Source organism: Rhinolophus sinicus, chromosome 4 (genome assembly GCF_057876585.1).
Source record: "Rhinolophus sinicus isolate RSI-liver-muscle chromosome 4, RSI-T2T, whole genome shotgun sequence".
NCBI classification, from domain to species: Eukaryota; Metazoa; Chordata; class Mammalia; order Chiroptera; family Rhinolophidae; genus Rhinolophus; species Rhinolophus sinicus.
The window spans coordinates 50,749,147-50,765,796 of NC_142504.1; the positions used below are offsets into that span (position 1 = coordinate 50,749,147).

Consider the following 16,650-nt stretch of genomic DNA (forward strand, 5'->3'; position numbering starts at 1 on the left):
GCGCTTTCTAAGGCACAAGATGACGTGATGACAATGAAGATGCAGTCAGAGAGACTGTCAAAAGAATACGACCGACTCCTACAAGAACACTCCGAACTTCAGGTGGGTGCCATCCATGTCCTGAGCCTGCATTTTTGAAATTGTAATTACTCAAGACAGGTATTTGGGTTTTTTCTCTTCCCAAATCAAGAGGTTTCACTTAATCCTAGCATTGTTAATGGATTAAAGGAAGCCAGGATTTTACTAGAGGGAGAAGATTAGGACAGTGCATGAAAATACAAGATAGTCATGACAGAATTACTGACATACTAACTTTTAGCATTCTAGTTTTGAAGTTTTAAGCATTAAAAGAATTGAGCCGCAAAAATGGCAGCATTGAAACACACACTGGTTCTTTTCTGGAAAAGTATAGTTTTGCTGTTTGGGATGTTTGCCATATCCATGCCAAAATAAGGCCAAAATTAAGGCAGTCCCACTTCACACTACTCCTTGTAAGTCCCTCTTAAACATCTTAGGACAAAGCCTGTTGGCATTCCGATACATGATTTACCTCCAAAGCTGATTTGGAAAATGGAATTGAGAAAAAAAAAACACCTTTTTGTTGTTAAAGTCACAAAGTTGGACGCCGTAGATTTTCTTTCTCTTCCCCTTCCAGCAAGTCAGTTCCCAACATTTATCCACGTTGAGCTTCTCTTTCCCTTTCCTCTTGGGCTGCCAGGCCCTAACCTGAATTGATGTCCCAGCTACACTCTAACCATGTATGGGGAGAATTCAAGGAAGAGACCATCCAGAGGCAGCGCTGGTCTTCCTGCTTTCTCCCAAGGTGGGGGGGGGGGGGGGGGGGGTCTGTGTTCTTTTGCTTTCAGGTTGCGCTTATCCTCAGAATTTCGCAGCCATGTGGCTTTCAATCAGGGCGTTTTAGCAATTACAGCTCTACGGTTATTTCACTGTCATAGAAGCCCAAGTCTCAGGACTCGTTTCCATGCCCCGTCATGGCCATTGTATCTCCAGGGTCGAGCATTGTGCTGGCACAAGGCAGGGAGGTGCTATACTGACAGGCCTTGCAGTCAGACACACGTGGAGTAACTCTAACTCATACCAGCTTTGTGATCCCAAGCATGTTATGTCGTCACCCCTCTGAGGCTCACGTTTCTTCATCGGTAAATTGGAACAGGAATAGCACCTGACTCACTGGGCTGTTGGGAGAATTAAGTAGAATATGTAGGGCGCTTCACACTGCCTGGCATGGTTTATAGTAAACACAAGAAATGATAGCTATTGTGATCATTATAATTTTCATCTGTATTAATTCCTCTGTAGAAGTTTTGCTGAAAAATAACTTATTCTCAACCAATCATTTTGGCCTTGATTTCAAGCCAGTCAAGAAGCAATCCCAAACGCATTTGTAATCTGGTATTCCCAGTGGCTTTGCACACTTGCTTTAACTAACTGACTGACCAGAGGGCAGCTCAGAGAAGGGTAGATACCCTGTGGTTTTAAACTCAGGACACCAAGAACTCAGTTCCCATTGTCTGGAGTAGGCAGTGAGATTTTCCACAAGACCACCCTTCCCCCATGCCTAAAACAGAGGTCCTGAAATTGCTGGCTTCAACGCAGCATCCTTGAAGATCCACGATTGGAAGGGAGGAAATGTTCAGAAGCCTCTTGCCTAGAAATAGAACCCGTTGGTGAGGTTAGGATGCACTCAACAAGTGGGCTTTGCCAGGTGTCAGAAATGTTAACATCCCTCAATGAAGAAAAGAGAAGTAGCAACATTTCCTCATTTTCTTATGTCCAGTGGCCATTGCTAAATATCCCCTTTGTGGTAACAGCTAATGATTCTCTTAATCCCTGGAGAATGTAGGTGACAGAGATTCCGTCAACCTATATTCTTTCCCAAAAAAGCCTTCAGCTTGGAGCTTACGCATTCTTGATAAAAGATGTTAAAAAGCTCTTATGAGCAATTTTTTTCCAAGAAAGCAGTTGTTATACCTGTTTCTTTGAAAAATGACCCCATCGCAGATATGCCAAGTGCCATGCTGACAGTGGGGCCCGTTCACTAGTGCGTTTAGGCTTTGATCTCACTTCTGCTTGTATCCAGGTTTTTGAAATGTTTAATGGATGACATTTATTGAGGGTATGGTCTGCACCGAGCACTTAGCTAATGGCTTCATATATGTTATCCTGTTTACTCTCCATCACAGCCCACTAAATTAAAATATTTTAATACCCTATTTTGTAGATAAGGAAAATGAGACCCAGAGATGTTATATACTGTACCCAAAGTTACTGAACTAGAAAGGGATAGCATTCAAAGTTGGATTCGAAGTCAGTAAATCTTTCTCGGGAACCTCCATTACTAACCACTGTCATCTTTGGCCTATGCTGATCATTGGAATGTGTGTTCTGGGATCCAGTGTCTTCCACTGCCCCTCTACTCTCTTTCAGGGAGCTACATTTCCCAGGCTCCCTTGCTCTCTGATTGCTAGGTGGGTTTGGCCAGTGGGTGGCATGAGTTAGGAGACTGAAGGCAGGAAGAGCAGGAAAGCCAGAGATTTTTACAGCAGCAGATCCATCTCTTCCCAATAAACCAATCACCTATAAAACCAATTCACTGTAATCAATACCTGTGGGAAATAAGAAAACCTCTCAACTCGGTAGTTTACCACTTCTATAAACCTCAGGTGAATCACTTGACACTTGACCTTTGGCTTCGTCAGTACTTGAGTGAGGATTATGGTACCGTATGAGCACTAAACCGGATCCTGCGCAAGAAAGCACTTGAGATATTTTTAAACAAGGAAATCTCTATACAGCCATAAGATGCTAGTAGTTGTTTCTTGATTGGACACATTTTTTCCCATCCAGCTACTCACCCCACCCCCATTGTCCATTATGAGAACATTTATAAAATTCTGAGATCCACGTGTCATTAACTGAGAACCATTTTCTAAAAAGTAACTCTTACACTTTTATATTCACCTTCTGAACCCTACTTGGGAAGCAAAAGATTGCTATAGACCATCTACTGTAAAAAGCTACATCAAATTGTCCCTCATGAATTTTACTTCTAGTATCAAACCAACCTTAATAATTGAATTACATCCTAAAGTTCTTTGGGAAATTTAGCTTTCTCAATTTTACATAGTTGATTTACCTTAAATAAAATAATCGTAAAATAAAGGACTAAAATGTTAAGGAAAGAAAGGTGGAAGACGAGGAAACTGGTTTCTTTACTATAAACAAATCCCACTTTGCATCTTTAAAATCCATTTGGGTTTCCCCATCTGGTTCCCTTCCTGTTACAGGCACTAAATAAATATTAGAAAACAGTCCCTTCCAAGCATGTACTCTTAGCCTTTCCTTGTTTGCTTTCGCTCTCTTCTAGAAAAGAAAAAACCAGAACTAACTAAGCGTTTTGGCAGCACAAATGCATACGTACCTGCCAGTTTTCAAATTTCATTTTGGAAAGTCACCCTTCACTTAAGGGACTTGTCCAGAATCACAGCTCCATTAAAGCTGTGATTTTTATCTAAAGTGGTAAGATATATATAAACACGTGAAAGCAGTACCCTGTCATTTAAAATGCCTCCTCTATCCCTGTCTTCTGATTTGGTTGCTGAATGTTATTAAAAACGTTCTGGAAGCATGAACGCTTGGCCTGAATGGAGCTATGAACGTCCCATTTCCAGGCTGTAGGACTGCAACTCCCTTTTATGGGATTTTTTTCTCAGTGTGGACTTTTACCTTCTTAGTGCAAATGATCTCTGAAGGTTAGTTTCTATCCCATTTTCCTCCATTTTTAAATGATGCATTATAGTCATCTTTACAGCATGATCAGCAAAGAGTATGGTTTGAGAGGCCAGTTCTCTTGGCAGATATCTGAAGTACAACAACAAAAGGCCACCCCATCTGGGTTTTTTGGTTCCCTTCATTCTTTCCTTGCCAAAAATTCTTAATTGGGTTTGTAAGAGGGGAATTTTAGAAATTTTGTTTTCTTGATATAACCTATGAAACTAAAGCAAAATAGATTAAGGCAGGGTGGAAAAATGAACTTACCAAGAGTGTTGCTTTCCTATTTCGATGTTTTTTTAAAGTAAAACCCACCAATTTTGTAGTTTTTAAAATGTGAGACTTTCTCAATCCATATTTCACTTTTGATTACGCTCATAACTAATAACTATACACAAAAAGAGAATTGTTTTGTAAAGTCCTGGTTGTATCTATGAATCTGTTTCTCACTCTGCGGCAATTACCTAAGTCATATTTTTTTCTTGCAGGATCGTTCATGGAAAGGCAACAAGAAAGGCCTGTGAACTGTGTGAAAGAAAGTTGTGGTACATATACCAGGTCAAGATGCTAAATTTGTTGTGTTAGCCTCTAGAAAATTTAAAATTCAGTTCAGAAAAATGTACTATGACCAACTGATATTTTTTTAATGCCATACATAACCTGTTATCATAATGGCATTATATACAGTATTTGATGATGTTTCACATATATTGTAAAGTCTGTATTCTAGCTTTTAAGTAAAATATAAGCATGTTAAACACCTTATTTAGATACGGATAACACTGTATAGTGGTTGTTTACCAGTAGAAGGAAAAATTTCATTAGCCAGTTACTTCCAAAATTAGATTTTTAAGTTGTATGAAACCATTAATAGCCTTAAAAGCTTTAATGAGTTTCCACTAATAATAATCTAATTTAATCAGATGATGATAATGATTATGTATATGAGTATAGTATTCAGTATCAGCAAATTTGCTCATAGGGAGATTAAATAAGGATAAATGATCAGAATTTGCCACCATATTTATAGGGAAGAGTCAGAAAGAGCAAAAAAATAAAAACAATGACCTTAATTTTTATTTTTTTTAAGCCTGATGACACTATGGCTTACTCTTATAAGACAACTCTATTGATAATTATGTTTTTGTTACTGTGCTTCTGCACCTGTTGGGCTGTTTTTGTTGACATGTGTGTTAACACATAATTAATAAGCATTCTACCTTTTTAAAGTTCATCTAGTAATGGAATTTACATCTATTTGCATAACTGCCACAGCCCTGAACTGAAATTATTTTACAACAGTGTGGAACTCTTGACTCAAAAAGTTAATGTACAACATATCCAAAAAGCAAGTGTTTCCCATTGCTGTGAGAGTTACTGATTATACGAATATTACCTCAAATATACATACACTAGTGTCACAGTTTCTCTGAGATGTTTCTGTAGTCTGAAAACTAAATATTAAATGCTCTTTTTCCATTTAAATATTCAGTTTCCTTTAGAAGATGATAATGATTATAATATTAATATGATTTTTGTTATTCCAGTGTTTAGATCTGAAAATCATCTTCTTTGTCTCATAAAGACCTAAATATAAAAGAAAATGGAAAATAATTGCTAGAGTTTTTACTTTCCTGATATTTGTTTCATCCTTTGTAGTTTACTATCATTTTAGCACCAACTTCACTCATAGTTACTTTTTTTCATTGTAAAATGAGCAGGTACATAAGAATTTTATTTCAGATAAAAGTCAGGAGTTACTGCTAGAAAACAAGACATGTAGGAGACATTTAATAGGAGTAAGAAATGAGAGTGAGACCATATGGGCTGACAACACCATAAATAACAAGGAAAGGGAGGGAGTGCTGAAACAGGACAGAACTGAACAAGTGACAGCTCAAAGTATCAACTTAGAAATATCAAGGTAAGAGCTATTCGGATAAATATGTGTTAATAGATCGGGAGCCTTTGTGATTCTGGCCTGCTGTACAGATATCAAGTCTAATAAGAGAATAACACAGAAAAGTAGAAAATTTAGACTTTTAAACTTTAGAATTGGTAGAACTGAAATCTAATCCCAGCCTCACAATAATTTAACCATGTGATTTTGAACATTATTCATACCTGTTATCAACTTCCATTCCCTCCTTTCCATAATAGGAGTAAGAATGCTTAGGTCAGGATTAGTATATAACCTAAGATAATACAACTTTGATTCTCAAAGTTGTTCAGACTGTACAGCAAGGGGAAAGTCTGGGTACTCTTTGAAGAACCTGAAGATTTGAAAGATTTCCCGAGAGCACTTCAAGGGTACATTTACGTAACCTTGGACTTCAACCCTCAGCAACCTGAGGCCTCAGAAGTTTGAGCCATTTTCCCAAGGTAACATGGATGGTTAGATTCAGGGCCAGGATCTGAGTCTAGAATTTAGGTGTTCTGGTTCCCCAGATATTACTCTAGTCTTTATAAATACAAGTTAGCTATAATTTGCTAAACAAAATATTGCCGTGTTTAGCCAGGTACTTTGGCTTCAGAGTCTGTGTACGTTACCACCATACCGAACTGTCCTTCAAGCTATGAGGTATGATCAGAAAATACAATGAATGCTACTGCCAAGTGCCATCCAACAGAAAGGCAGGGACCTCCAATAGGGGAAGCAGCGCTCAAACCTTAGTAACTGTGACAAGTTTCAACTTGTTCAGTGCAGTCAGGTGTGAGCTACGGTTGAGAGAAGGTGTGTTTTAAAGTGTGCAGTGAATCATCCTCCATCATGACAACTCTCTGTGTCACACATCGTTTCTGGTATATGGCAATTTCTGTCAAATAAAAACATTACGGTGTGTCCTCATCCACCTTATTCACGGGCTCTGGCACCGTGTGACTTCTGGCTCTTCCCCAAAGTCAAAATGATTCAGGACATCGAGGCAGCCATGACAGTGCAACTAACGACACTCATGAAAGAGGACTTCCAGAACTGCTTCAGAAAGTGCCAGGAATGATGGGATAAATGTGTTTGAAGCAAGTGGGGGTATTTTGAGGGGGATTAATGGCAATGTGTCTTTTACTGTGATAATTTTTTGTAATTTAAACAGTCACCATATTTTATCATACCTCGTTTTATTTTACCTTATTTTGTTTTATCATACCTTGCCAATAATGTTGTTTGGCAAATCCTATTATTAGAAATAAATATGTGTTCCATGGACTTAGTTACACTGCATGTTAAGTTATGTTACTATCTATTATCAGGAATGATTTCTTTATGTCTTAGGCTAGGCTGCACTGTCAATTCAAACACAGGTGTGCCATTCTTGTCCTTTCCTGTCAGAGTTACACAGAGTTTTGTCAGACTTGCAAATCTACTTTGCCTGGACTCCAGGAAGTGGCACTTAAGTTCTAGCCAAGCACTCTGGAGTTTGGCATGAGTCATCCTCGTTACTTACCTGGCTGTAACTTGGGCCCCAGTACTAGTAACAAGAGTACTTTGAACCCCAGTCGAGAGCCTGGAGCTTCACTACTTCCTACGATACTGTCCTGATACCCATGCTTGTAGCTCTGGGTGCTGGTCTCTCCTTGCCTGCTTCCTCCTTGGACCTCCCGCCAGCCACTTGGATGCACCTCCTGTTTTGCTCTGCCTCTCGAGGTTAGTCTGGTCCTGCATTCCCACTCCATTGCCCGCCTTCTCTCCTATCCATGTCCAACCTCAGCTAAACGGCCCATTCCCAGCCCTGCTGACGTGTGATACACCTTGTATTTGCATGCCCACTATGCATTGTGTAAATATAGCAGTCTTTGTAAACATTGCCCAGGAATCTTTTCTGGATTTTTTTGTCCTTCAGCCTACCTTTCCTAGAGTTCTTGAAAACTCACAAAGATTCAGTTTGCTCTTTTTAACATTTCTTTCTCTAATCAATTTACTAAACGGCATTTTTGCCTTCACAGTGTTGCTTTCCACCTTGATCTCTAAACAAACAGCCTTTATTAGTCTTTCCTTCTGTAGCCAAAAGTGACTTCCAACACTACAGAGCTAACAGCCCCCAAAAGATACCCATGTCCTAATCCTGGGGATAGTTTCTTCTCTGGCAAAAGAGTGAGTATTACTGTATATGGGAAACAATGTGACTAAGTTAAGGATCTCGAGAGGGAGATTATCCTGAATAACCTAGGCTCTAAATGCAGTTGCAAGTGTCCTTATAAGAGGCAAAGGAAGATATCACCACAGAAAGAGAAAGTGTCATGACAACAGGCAGAGACTGGAGTGCTGTGTCCCATAGGGCTGGAAGAGGCAAGGAACAGATACTCCCTGAGAGCCTCGTGACGGAGCGTGATCCTGTAGACACCAGTGAAACTAATACTGCACTTCTGCCCACTAGAATTATGAGACAATAAATTTGTTGTTATAAGCCACCAAGTTTGTGATAATTTGTTACAGCAGCCACAGGAAGCTAATGCAGGAACATACGTGACAAATCTGTAATGCGCTGGACTAAATGCACAGTGTGTGAAAAACAGGTACCCTTTAACATCACTCCTACCTTTGTTCTTTTTCTCCTTCAGTTTTCTTTCTCCCCATTCCCACTGCCACTGCCAAACCACGCCATCGTCATTTATCACCTGGACTATGACAACGTCCTCCTGGTCCGCACTCTCTTACTCCTCTCGTCAGAACATGCTGTCATCCATCGTCATTCCCCGTTTTAAGTCTTCCGATTATTTCCCCTTGCACTTAAGATCAAGCTCTGCAAACCTCACCAGACTCCCACCTACTCTCCAGCCTCATCTCCGTCCACGCTACCTGCCAACCACACCTGTAGCAGATTCTCTTTAGAACAAGCCAAGTTCTTTCCCCTCTCAGGATTTTGCATACACAGTATCTGCTGCACCTCAGCCCTATCTGTCTGAAACACTTCTGTCTGAAATTATCTCATGTATGGTTTGCTTTTGTCTTCTGCCCAGTGACTACACAGTTCCTGCACACAGTAGAAGAGTTCCTCAGCAGAGAGTGAGGAAGATATTCCGAGGGACATTTAGCAAAATCTAAACATGTTTTTGGTTGTCACAACTGGGTAAATGCTATTGGTGGGTAGAGGCCAGGGATGCTACTGAACTCTGAAATGCACAGAATAGCAGCCCCCCAAAAAAGAATTATCTGACCCTAAATGTCAATATTGCAGGTTGAGATACCCTGCAACACATGCTTGTGGCACAAGGTACTGGTTGTCCCCCAATATCCATTCTTTCATCTGCAGTAATACCCTGATATTTGTATACACAACTGCCAAGCATAAAGACAGTATTTTCTAGTCTTACTGTAGGTGGAAATAGGCTGGAATGTCATGTGGTGGCAATTGCTTTTTTTCTCCGTCCTGCTGCCTGAAACACAGACACTGCCATCTTTGATCATGACATCGAAACTATATAAGCAGAGGATTTTGTGTCCCTGACACCAAAGAGCACCAAACCTCTTCTGAATTACTTCTCAACAGATAGTTTAATAAATGAATGACACCAGATACCCTTAGTGCATTGTCTCTCTTAATGGCCTAGACAGGAATAAAAAGCCAAAAATATGTTTGTCTTATCTATCACAAAACCATCATCTTTTTTTTTTTTTTTATCTCTTTGCTAATTCCTTGCCTTTTATGTTAGGGTCATGATTTTAAGTATTAACATATCCTCTGCTCTCTCTGCAAATTCCGCTTTTTGTATTTAACTTAACCAGCCTCTCTGCAACGTGCAATGTGCCCCCGTGGTGTGTGTGCATTTCACACTATAAGAGTTTACAAGAGAAGATCCCTGGTCTCCTCCTTCCTTCTCTTTACCACGACGACGTGTGCCACAAGAACAAACACCGCACAAACACAAGAATATTTGGTCACATCATGTACACACAGTGCATAAGAGCTTGAGGTGTAATTGTGACAAAATTGGTAAATACTTAAGTTTCTACAGTATTTTGTTCTTGGTGATCACCCCTTTAACCAAATTTGAAGTTTTGGCCACCCCCCCCACCCCCGCCCCCAAACCAGATGCCTTCCCAGTTAGCCAGGTTTCTCCAGAGAGTATATTGCTCCAGAAATCTTTTTTCTCCCAAAAGCATCAGCAATGGTAAAAAAAAAAAAAAAAAAAAAAGATTCATTTTCATTCTCCCAAGGGCTGCCACTTTCCTGGAATACAAATCACTTCTAGACGACCACTTCTCAGCCAAGGGCTTCCTGAAATAACCCTCCATGAGAGTTTACTTCCTGAAAAGTTGGGTTTTTTTGTTTTTTCTTTCCTTTTTTTTGTGTGGGGGGGTCTTGAAACAAAATTGATTTATGACAAATATAGACAATTTAGAAGTTACAAAAAAATTACAGTTAGAGGTTTGGTTAATGTTCTTATACAAATACTTACAAAAATAAGATCATATAATACATACTATTTACTAACCTGGCTTTATTCCCTCCACATCAATAAATGTTCTTCTATAACAGGATTCTCCATATCCCTCGAGGGGTCAGGAGTTTTCCTAACTCCGTATACTCACACTCATATGCCTAATCCATTGCTACCACCATTGAGAAATACTGACCCAGGGAACCAGTGTTAGTGATGGGACCCTGATAACCACCCAATATGTGAGGGCAGGAAAAGGGGGTGAAACGCAACAATCCTAGGACACAGCATTTAATTTATCCCTGTTGTCAGACATTTCATAGGGACCTTTATTGGCAAAAAGTTCTCAGAAGCTGTAGAGAACTATGATTACATGTGCGGACTACCTGGGATCAAATCCCGTTTCCTTTATTACCCATTTGAGCATCACTTTCTTCATTTTTAAAGTGACAATAAGCCTCTCTACCTCATGGACTTCCCTGAGAGGATTAAATGAGGTAATACACATTGTTAACCTAAAAATAAAAGGCCTTTCAAAGTGAGAGGCAACCAAGCATTTCTTGAGAGCAAGAAGAATAACTACTAAGGAAGCACAGATTCAGAAGAAGACAAAGACAATGGGTATTTATGAGAAAGGGAAGGGGAACAATTACATCAATAGAAGGAAGGCATTTTTATGGGTGCAGATAACATAACACAGTGGTGTTAATTCTAAGCAATGTGTTTTTCAGGGACCCATCAGCTCCATGTCAAGTCCTTGTTTTTGTTTTTTTCAATCTAGTTGTGGAGGGCGCAGCTCACTGGCCCATGTGGGAACCTATCCAGCGACCTAGGTGTTGTGAGCACTGCGCTCTAATCACTGAGCATACGGCCACCCCAAGCAATGTTTTTAATTTTCAGTCCAGTCGTCATAGTAACTGCTTTCCTGTTGTTTCACAAACAGCTCTTTTCCAAGACACAAGGTTGCTCAACTCCAGTCCAAAGGTTATTTTGCCCGTTTTAAACATTCCAAAGGTTTGAGACGTAAGACATGCACGGCAGTTCCTCTGGCATGGCAGCCCCGGCTTCGTTTTAATTATTGTATACTCCATTTATATTACTGTAGACAACATAAATAACTTTTTCTGCTGGTAATCTGAACATTATACAGAAACTGGTAGCCAACGATGACTTACTCCATTTTTAAAGAGATCATTGGAAAGGAGAATTTATAAATACATTTGAAAAGCGAACTCCCTAGTTGTATGTAATGAAAATGCACTGGGGGCAGTTTAGGATGACTTTTCCTAACAACCATGGGCAGCCATATCACTGCCACCCTCCTCCTCTGCCCCAGACAAAGTGCAGCGCCTGATTTGTTTAGGAATGCAATCAGTGTTTGCTTATTTGGATTTCCTTCAATTCTGATGCATCAGATTCTCTTCACATGACTCTTCCCATTCTCTGCCTTTAGAGTGTGTCCTGTTGGCTAAAGATTATGACAGGATCAGCTACAACTGTGACCAGCTTTCTTAAGATATATTAATAAATCCCTCTTCCTTCAAATCCCAGTGGCTGACTTGGTATTGAGAGTCTGCTTAGCAGCTTCTGAGTGTGGGCCGGGATCGTGTCTCATGAAGCCAAAGAATGGAAACACTGACCAGGGAGAGGCAAAAAGTTTTAAAAAGAGGATAGTTTATTAGAGGCAGGAGAAGAGGCTGCAGCTCCCAAGCGGGAGGGGGTCCCGCATGGGGGGTGCCCCATGACTGAGGCAAAAGCTCTTACTTTTATGCCTTTCCTTTGTCTGTTTGGGGAAGAGGAGCTGTTTGGAGAAGGGAACTTGTTTGAAGAAGGGAACTGGCGCCTTCTAATGAAATTCGTCTACCAGGTTTGTTCTGCTTGCCCATGTAAAGGAAGTAGCAAAGTTACCCACTTTTTATCTATCAGATCAGCTCCATTTGTCAAGCCAAAATGAATTTTATGATTAACCTCAAGGCCTTATTACATTATGTCCTGGAGCAAAGGAGTGACTTCAAAACCTGAAGTTTAGGATATGACTGTCTTTTGTTTATTCCACCAGGGACCTCCCTGTCTACCTAGGGACATGCTAGCTAACCTGTATCAGTATTACAGGAGGGCTTGGGTCTGGGGTGTTTCAGCAGCTACTTGAACCTTAACTACCACCTTTTTTTTCCCTTTCCTAAAGATTAACACACACACACACACACACACACACACACACACACACACACGATGATCAAAAAAGAAAAAGAGTCAGGGTTGGATCTGGGGTTTTTTCAACCTAGAGCATATACAGTTGAGGGAGTTCTCTGTAAGAAAAAGAATATAAAAGTACCAAAGCAAAATGGGGTTTGAACATGAGAATTTAGTAGAACATGAACAGAAATCACAACAAATTGCTTAAACCTTGGAGATCCAGACCCTTTTCTTCTAAGGTCCTCAGGACAATTCATCAGGAGTGCTTCCTGGTTGCACCCTGGTTCCTCCTCTCTGCCCTGAACACTCCACAACCCAGTGTTCCAAGGCCCCAAACTTAAATTTCATTAACTCCAGAGAAATCTACGTTTAGGTACAAAATGAGAGGGCAAAGTAAATATAATCATTGTGCTGAAAACTTCCAAATTAGAGGAATGTGAATCACAGTCACTTTTTCATTTTATAGTTAACATATTACTGTCCTATTTACTAATTAACATATCACCACATATTTTGTAGTTTATGATGACACAAACTTATTCTCTTATAATTCTGGATGTTAAAAGTCTGAAATGACTGTTACAGGGCAAAAATCAAAGTGTTAGTAGGGTTGGTTTCTTCTGGAGACTAGAGTAGAACCTTTATTTCCTTGTCTTTTTCCAGCTCTGCATTCCTTTGCTGTTGGCCCTGTTCCATCTTCCAAGACAACAATGGCCAGTCAAGTCTTTTTCAGATCACATCTTTTTGACATGGCTCTTTTGCTTCCCTCTCACATTTAAGGACTATTATGCAGGGTCTCTGGTCCCGTTCTCCACACAAGAACACAGGACATGGTGAGGCCAAAAAGGAACCCCAACAGAGCCATGGGGGAAGGTTCATACCACTATATTCTCGCTGGCGGCTGGGTTGGAGACACAGGAAGCAGGAGCCACATGATGTGCAATCTGCCATCCACTTCTCTGCCAACCAACCCACCAAATCCCTAGCTCAGCTACAGCAGTTACATTACTGGCGAATGGCTAACCAATAACAGCTTATGGCCACCCAGCCACAGTGGATGGCCATCTGATTACAGCTGATGGCCATCTAATAACTGAGCCAGCACCTTTCCACGTGAGGCCCAGAGCCTGGAAACTGCTCTCCTGACCCTGTCCCCACACTCCACCCTTCCAGCGTCTCACCTCACAATCTACGCGACAAGCATCTTCCGCAAGGGGCTCTGTGTCAGGAACCCAGCTCACAAGAAAAAATTATAGTCCAAGTAATGTCCCAGGGGGTGTCCCTCGACGTCCACCTACTTTCTGGGCACAGCAAGGGTTTCTCAGGGTACCGCCAGTCTTTCTGGGCACAGCCAGACTTCCTGGCCACAGCAAGGGTTCCCAGGGTACTGCCAGTCTTTCTGGGCACAGGCAGGCTTCCTGGGCACAGCGAGGGTTCTCACTGTACCATGCTGCAACAATAGTGGCTCACAGCCAAAGTGCTTACATATTCTCAACGGCAGCCAGTTGAGACACAGGAAGTAAACATCCACCTATACCCAACAAGGGGTCTTCCTGCACCACAGTCTCTCTGGCAGCCAGGTGAGACATGGGAAGTAAACATCCGCATGATCCACTGCATGGTGGTACATCCCAAGCAAACAGTCAAGGGGTCCATCAAATCAGGGATGGAAGGCAATTTCCCATAGTCCACAGTCATTCACCAGGGCTGTGCATTGGCCTCACAATGTGTGCCCTCTTCACAGGGCGAGGGCTCCAAGTCCTCCCCAACCTGGGGGTGAGGGATGACCTTGACCTCACCCACACCTTCCACCAAGGACTCCGCAAGCAAGCGTTTCCTCCTGGGACTACAAGTCCCACATCTGGGCTGCCCCAGCAAGCACTTCCCAGCCCACACGGCTGCAGCAACCTTCGCTTTCTCTGGCCTATGCTGGTTGGAGAACTGTCCACGTCTTCCCACCCCTCCAAGGGGGTCCAGCTCCTAAGAACAGTGGCCACTAGGCACCACACACTGTGTGGGGGCCACATGTCCTCCTGCCCAGAGTCAGACCATTCCTACCTGGCCAGAATCCTGCTCACCGTGCCAGGTGTCTAAGTGGGTCGTGGCCTCAGCATAAGATGTCCACAACTCTAGGAGCCCACGGCAGCAGCGAACCACCAAAAAGCAGGCGACGCCCGCTATGGCAAATAGGGTGGTGTGCCACAGAGGGGTCATGTTTCTCCCAGGCAGATCTCATTTCCTGCTCCCAGCACCGCTCCTCCTGGTTTTCCTGAGACTGAGTGTTCATACGCACAAACTGCTCCACCGCCCTTCGGAAAACCTTGGCCGACCCCACACCCTGCTCGCTGCGCCATGTGTCATGCAGGGTCTCAGCTCCTGCTCCCCACACAGAACGCAAGATACAGTGAGGCCAAAAAGGAACACCAACTGAGCCATAGATAGGGGAGTCATACCACTATATTCTCGCTGGCAGCTGGGTTGGAGACACAGGAAGCAGGATCCACACTATGTGCAATCCGCTGTTCACTTCTCTGCCAACCAACCCACCAAATCCCTAGCGTAGCCACAGCAGTTATATTTGTGGCCAATGACTAACCGGTAACAGCTGATGGCCACCCAGCCACAGCAAATGGCCATCTGATTACAGCTGATGGCTGTCTAATAACCGAGCCAGCACCTTTCCACGTGAGGCCAAGAGCCTGGACACAGTTCCCTGGGACTCTGTCCCCACAAGGACCATTGTGATTGGTTACATTGGGTCACCCAGATAATCCAGGATAATCCCTTTATTTTAAACTCAATTAACTTGTTACCTTAATTCCTGTTTGCCACGTGAATTTAATGAATTTACAGTTTCTGGGGTTAGAATACGGTCATCTTAGGCAGGCCATTATTCTGTCCGCTACAGTGAGTGAACTATTTGAATGCCAAACATTTTGAGAATGATTTTTTCTAATTTGTATTAAATTTATTGGGGTAACGCTGGTTAGTAAAATTATATAGGTTTCAAGTGTAGATTTCTACAATACATCACCTATATATTACATTGTGTGTTCACCATCCAGAGTCAGTTCTCCTTCCATCACCATATATTTGACCCCCTTTACCCTCTTTTACCATCCCCTTCCCTCGTTACCTTCTGGTAACCACCAAACTGTTGTCTGTGTCTGAGTTTTTGTTTCTTTGTTTGTTTCTCTTATTCCTTTGTTGTTTTCAGTTTTATATCCCACATGTGTGAAGTCATATGGTTCTTGACTTTTTCTGTCTGACTTACAAAAATGCTTTTTGCAATCAGATTTCCATAACTTTATATTGATTCTCAAATTGGAGAATTTTTAATTAGAAAATCTGCAAGTGAAGCCAAAGCACGTTTGTACATGTCAGAATTGAGTGGGAGCGAGGTATGAAACTCAGCCTGCCCAGAGCTGCTGGTTTTGGTTTTTCCCGATTGAAGGCAGCTGTAAAATTCTCCAAACTCTACAAAATATCAGATGTAGGAGTTTTCACCTAAAGAACACAGAACTGCAAAAAGATAGCTGATTGAACACACACTTTTTACTCTCCCCTAAACTGCACTAAAACTACAGTATAGGGAGTTTTTAAAGGCATAAACTTACAAGGGTAAAGTGAACATGAGAAGCAGCAGCACCAACTTTTTAGAAGCTGTGAAACAGAGGAACATGTTGCACATACTTAGTACACCTGATGAAGAATGAATTCTATCAGTGGGGAAAGCCAAGTGCAAAGTCAATTTAAACCACCAAATAAATAATAGGGGCTCAGGAATGGAGGGTGACATGGGCTCCTTCTGGCAAGGGGGGCAGGTATGTGCTGGAATAAGGAGCATCGGTTGGAAGCTGTTTGAGAAGCAGGTAGATCCCTGGATAGTCCTCCCTTCTTCAGACTGCTGGGTCATGCCCTCCCGCTCGCCAGTGGAAAACAGTTTCCCTTTTAAAGAAGGTAAAGCAGAGAGTCATTTTAACAAACAGAAAACAGCAGAGTTGAGTAAATGATGTATACACAAGTACTAATTGCAAAATTTCCTCCTCAACCCAAAATTATAGCAGCCAGTCCCTTACTTCCAGGCAGAAGACCAGACAAGTCTTTTTCCAGGAAGGAAACTCTCAGACCCAAGTGGAAAGACCTAATGACTAATGACACAGTGTTGACATTGGGGGTTCCCCAACAAATGCCTGGCCAGCTCACCCTACATGTAGAACATCTCACCTACTCACACAGAGCCTCCAAGCAGCCCTTTTAGCTCCAGCTTTTAAATATGAGCAG

The 16,650-nt window shown here is 41.8% G+C and overlaps 1 protein-coding gene across 4 annotated transcripts in view; it reads left to right on the forward strand.

Moving 5' to 3' along the window:
- The window catches only part of LOC109454596 (B cell receptor associated protein 29), a 51,582-nt gene extending 44,585 nt beyond the window's left edge, over positions 1–6,997 (forward strand). For 3 of the 4 annotated variants that reach the window (XM_019745381.3, XM_019745383.3, XM_074340579.2), the window contains exons 7-8: positions 2–102; positions 4,281–6,997. In XM_019745381.3, the coding sequence (XP_019600940.2) occupies positions 2–102; positions 4,281–4,316 (137 nt within the window). In that variant the 3' untranslated portion in view covers positions 4,317–6,997. Of the gene's footprint in view, position 1; positions 103–4,280 lie in introns of those variants that run through there. The other variant, XR_016021085.1, reaches the window with a different exon arrangement.
- The last annotated feature ends 9,653 nt before the right edge of the window (positions 6,998–16,650 follow it).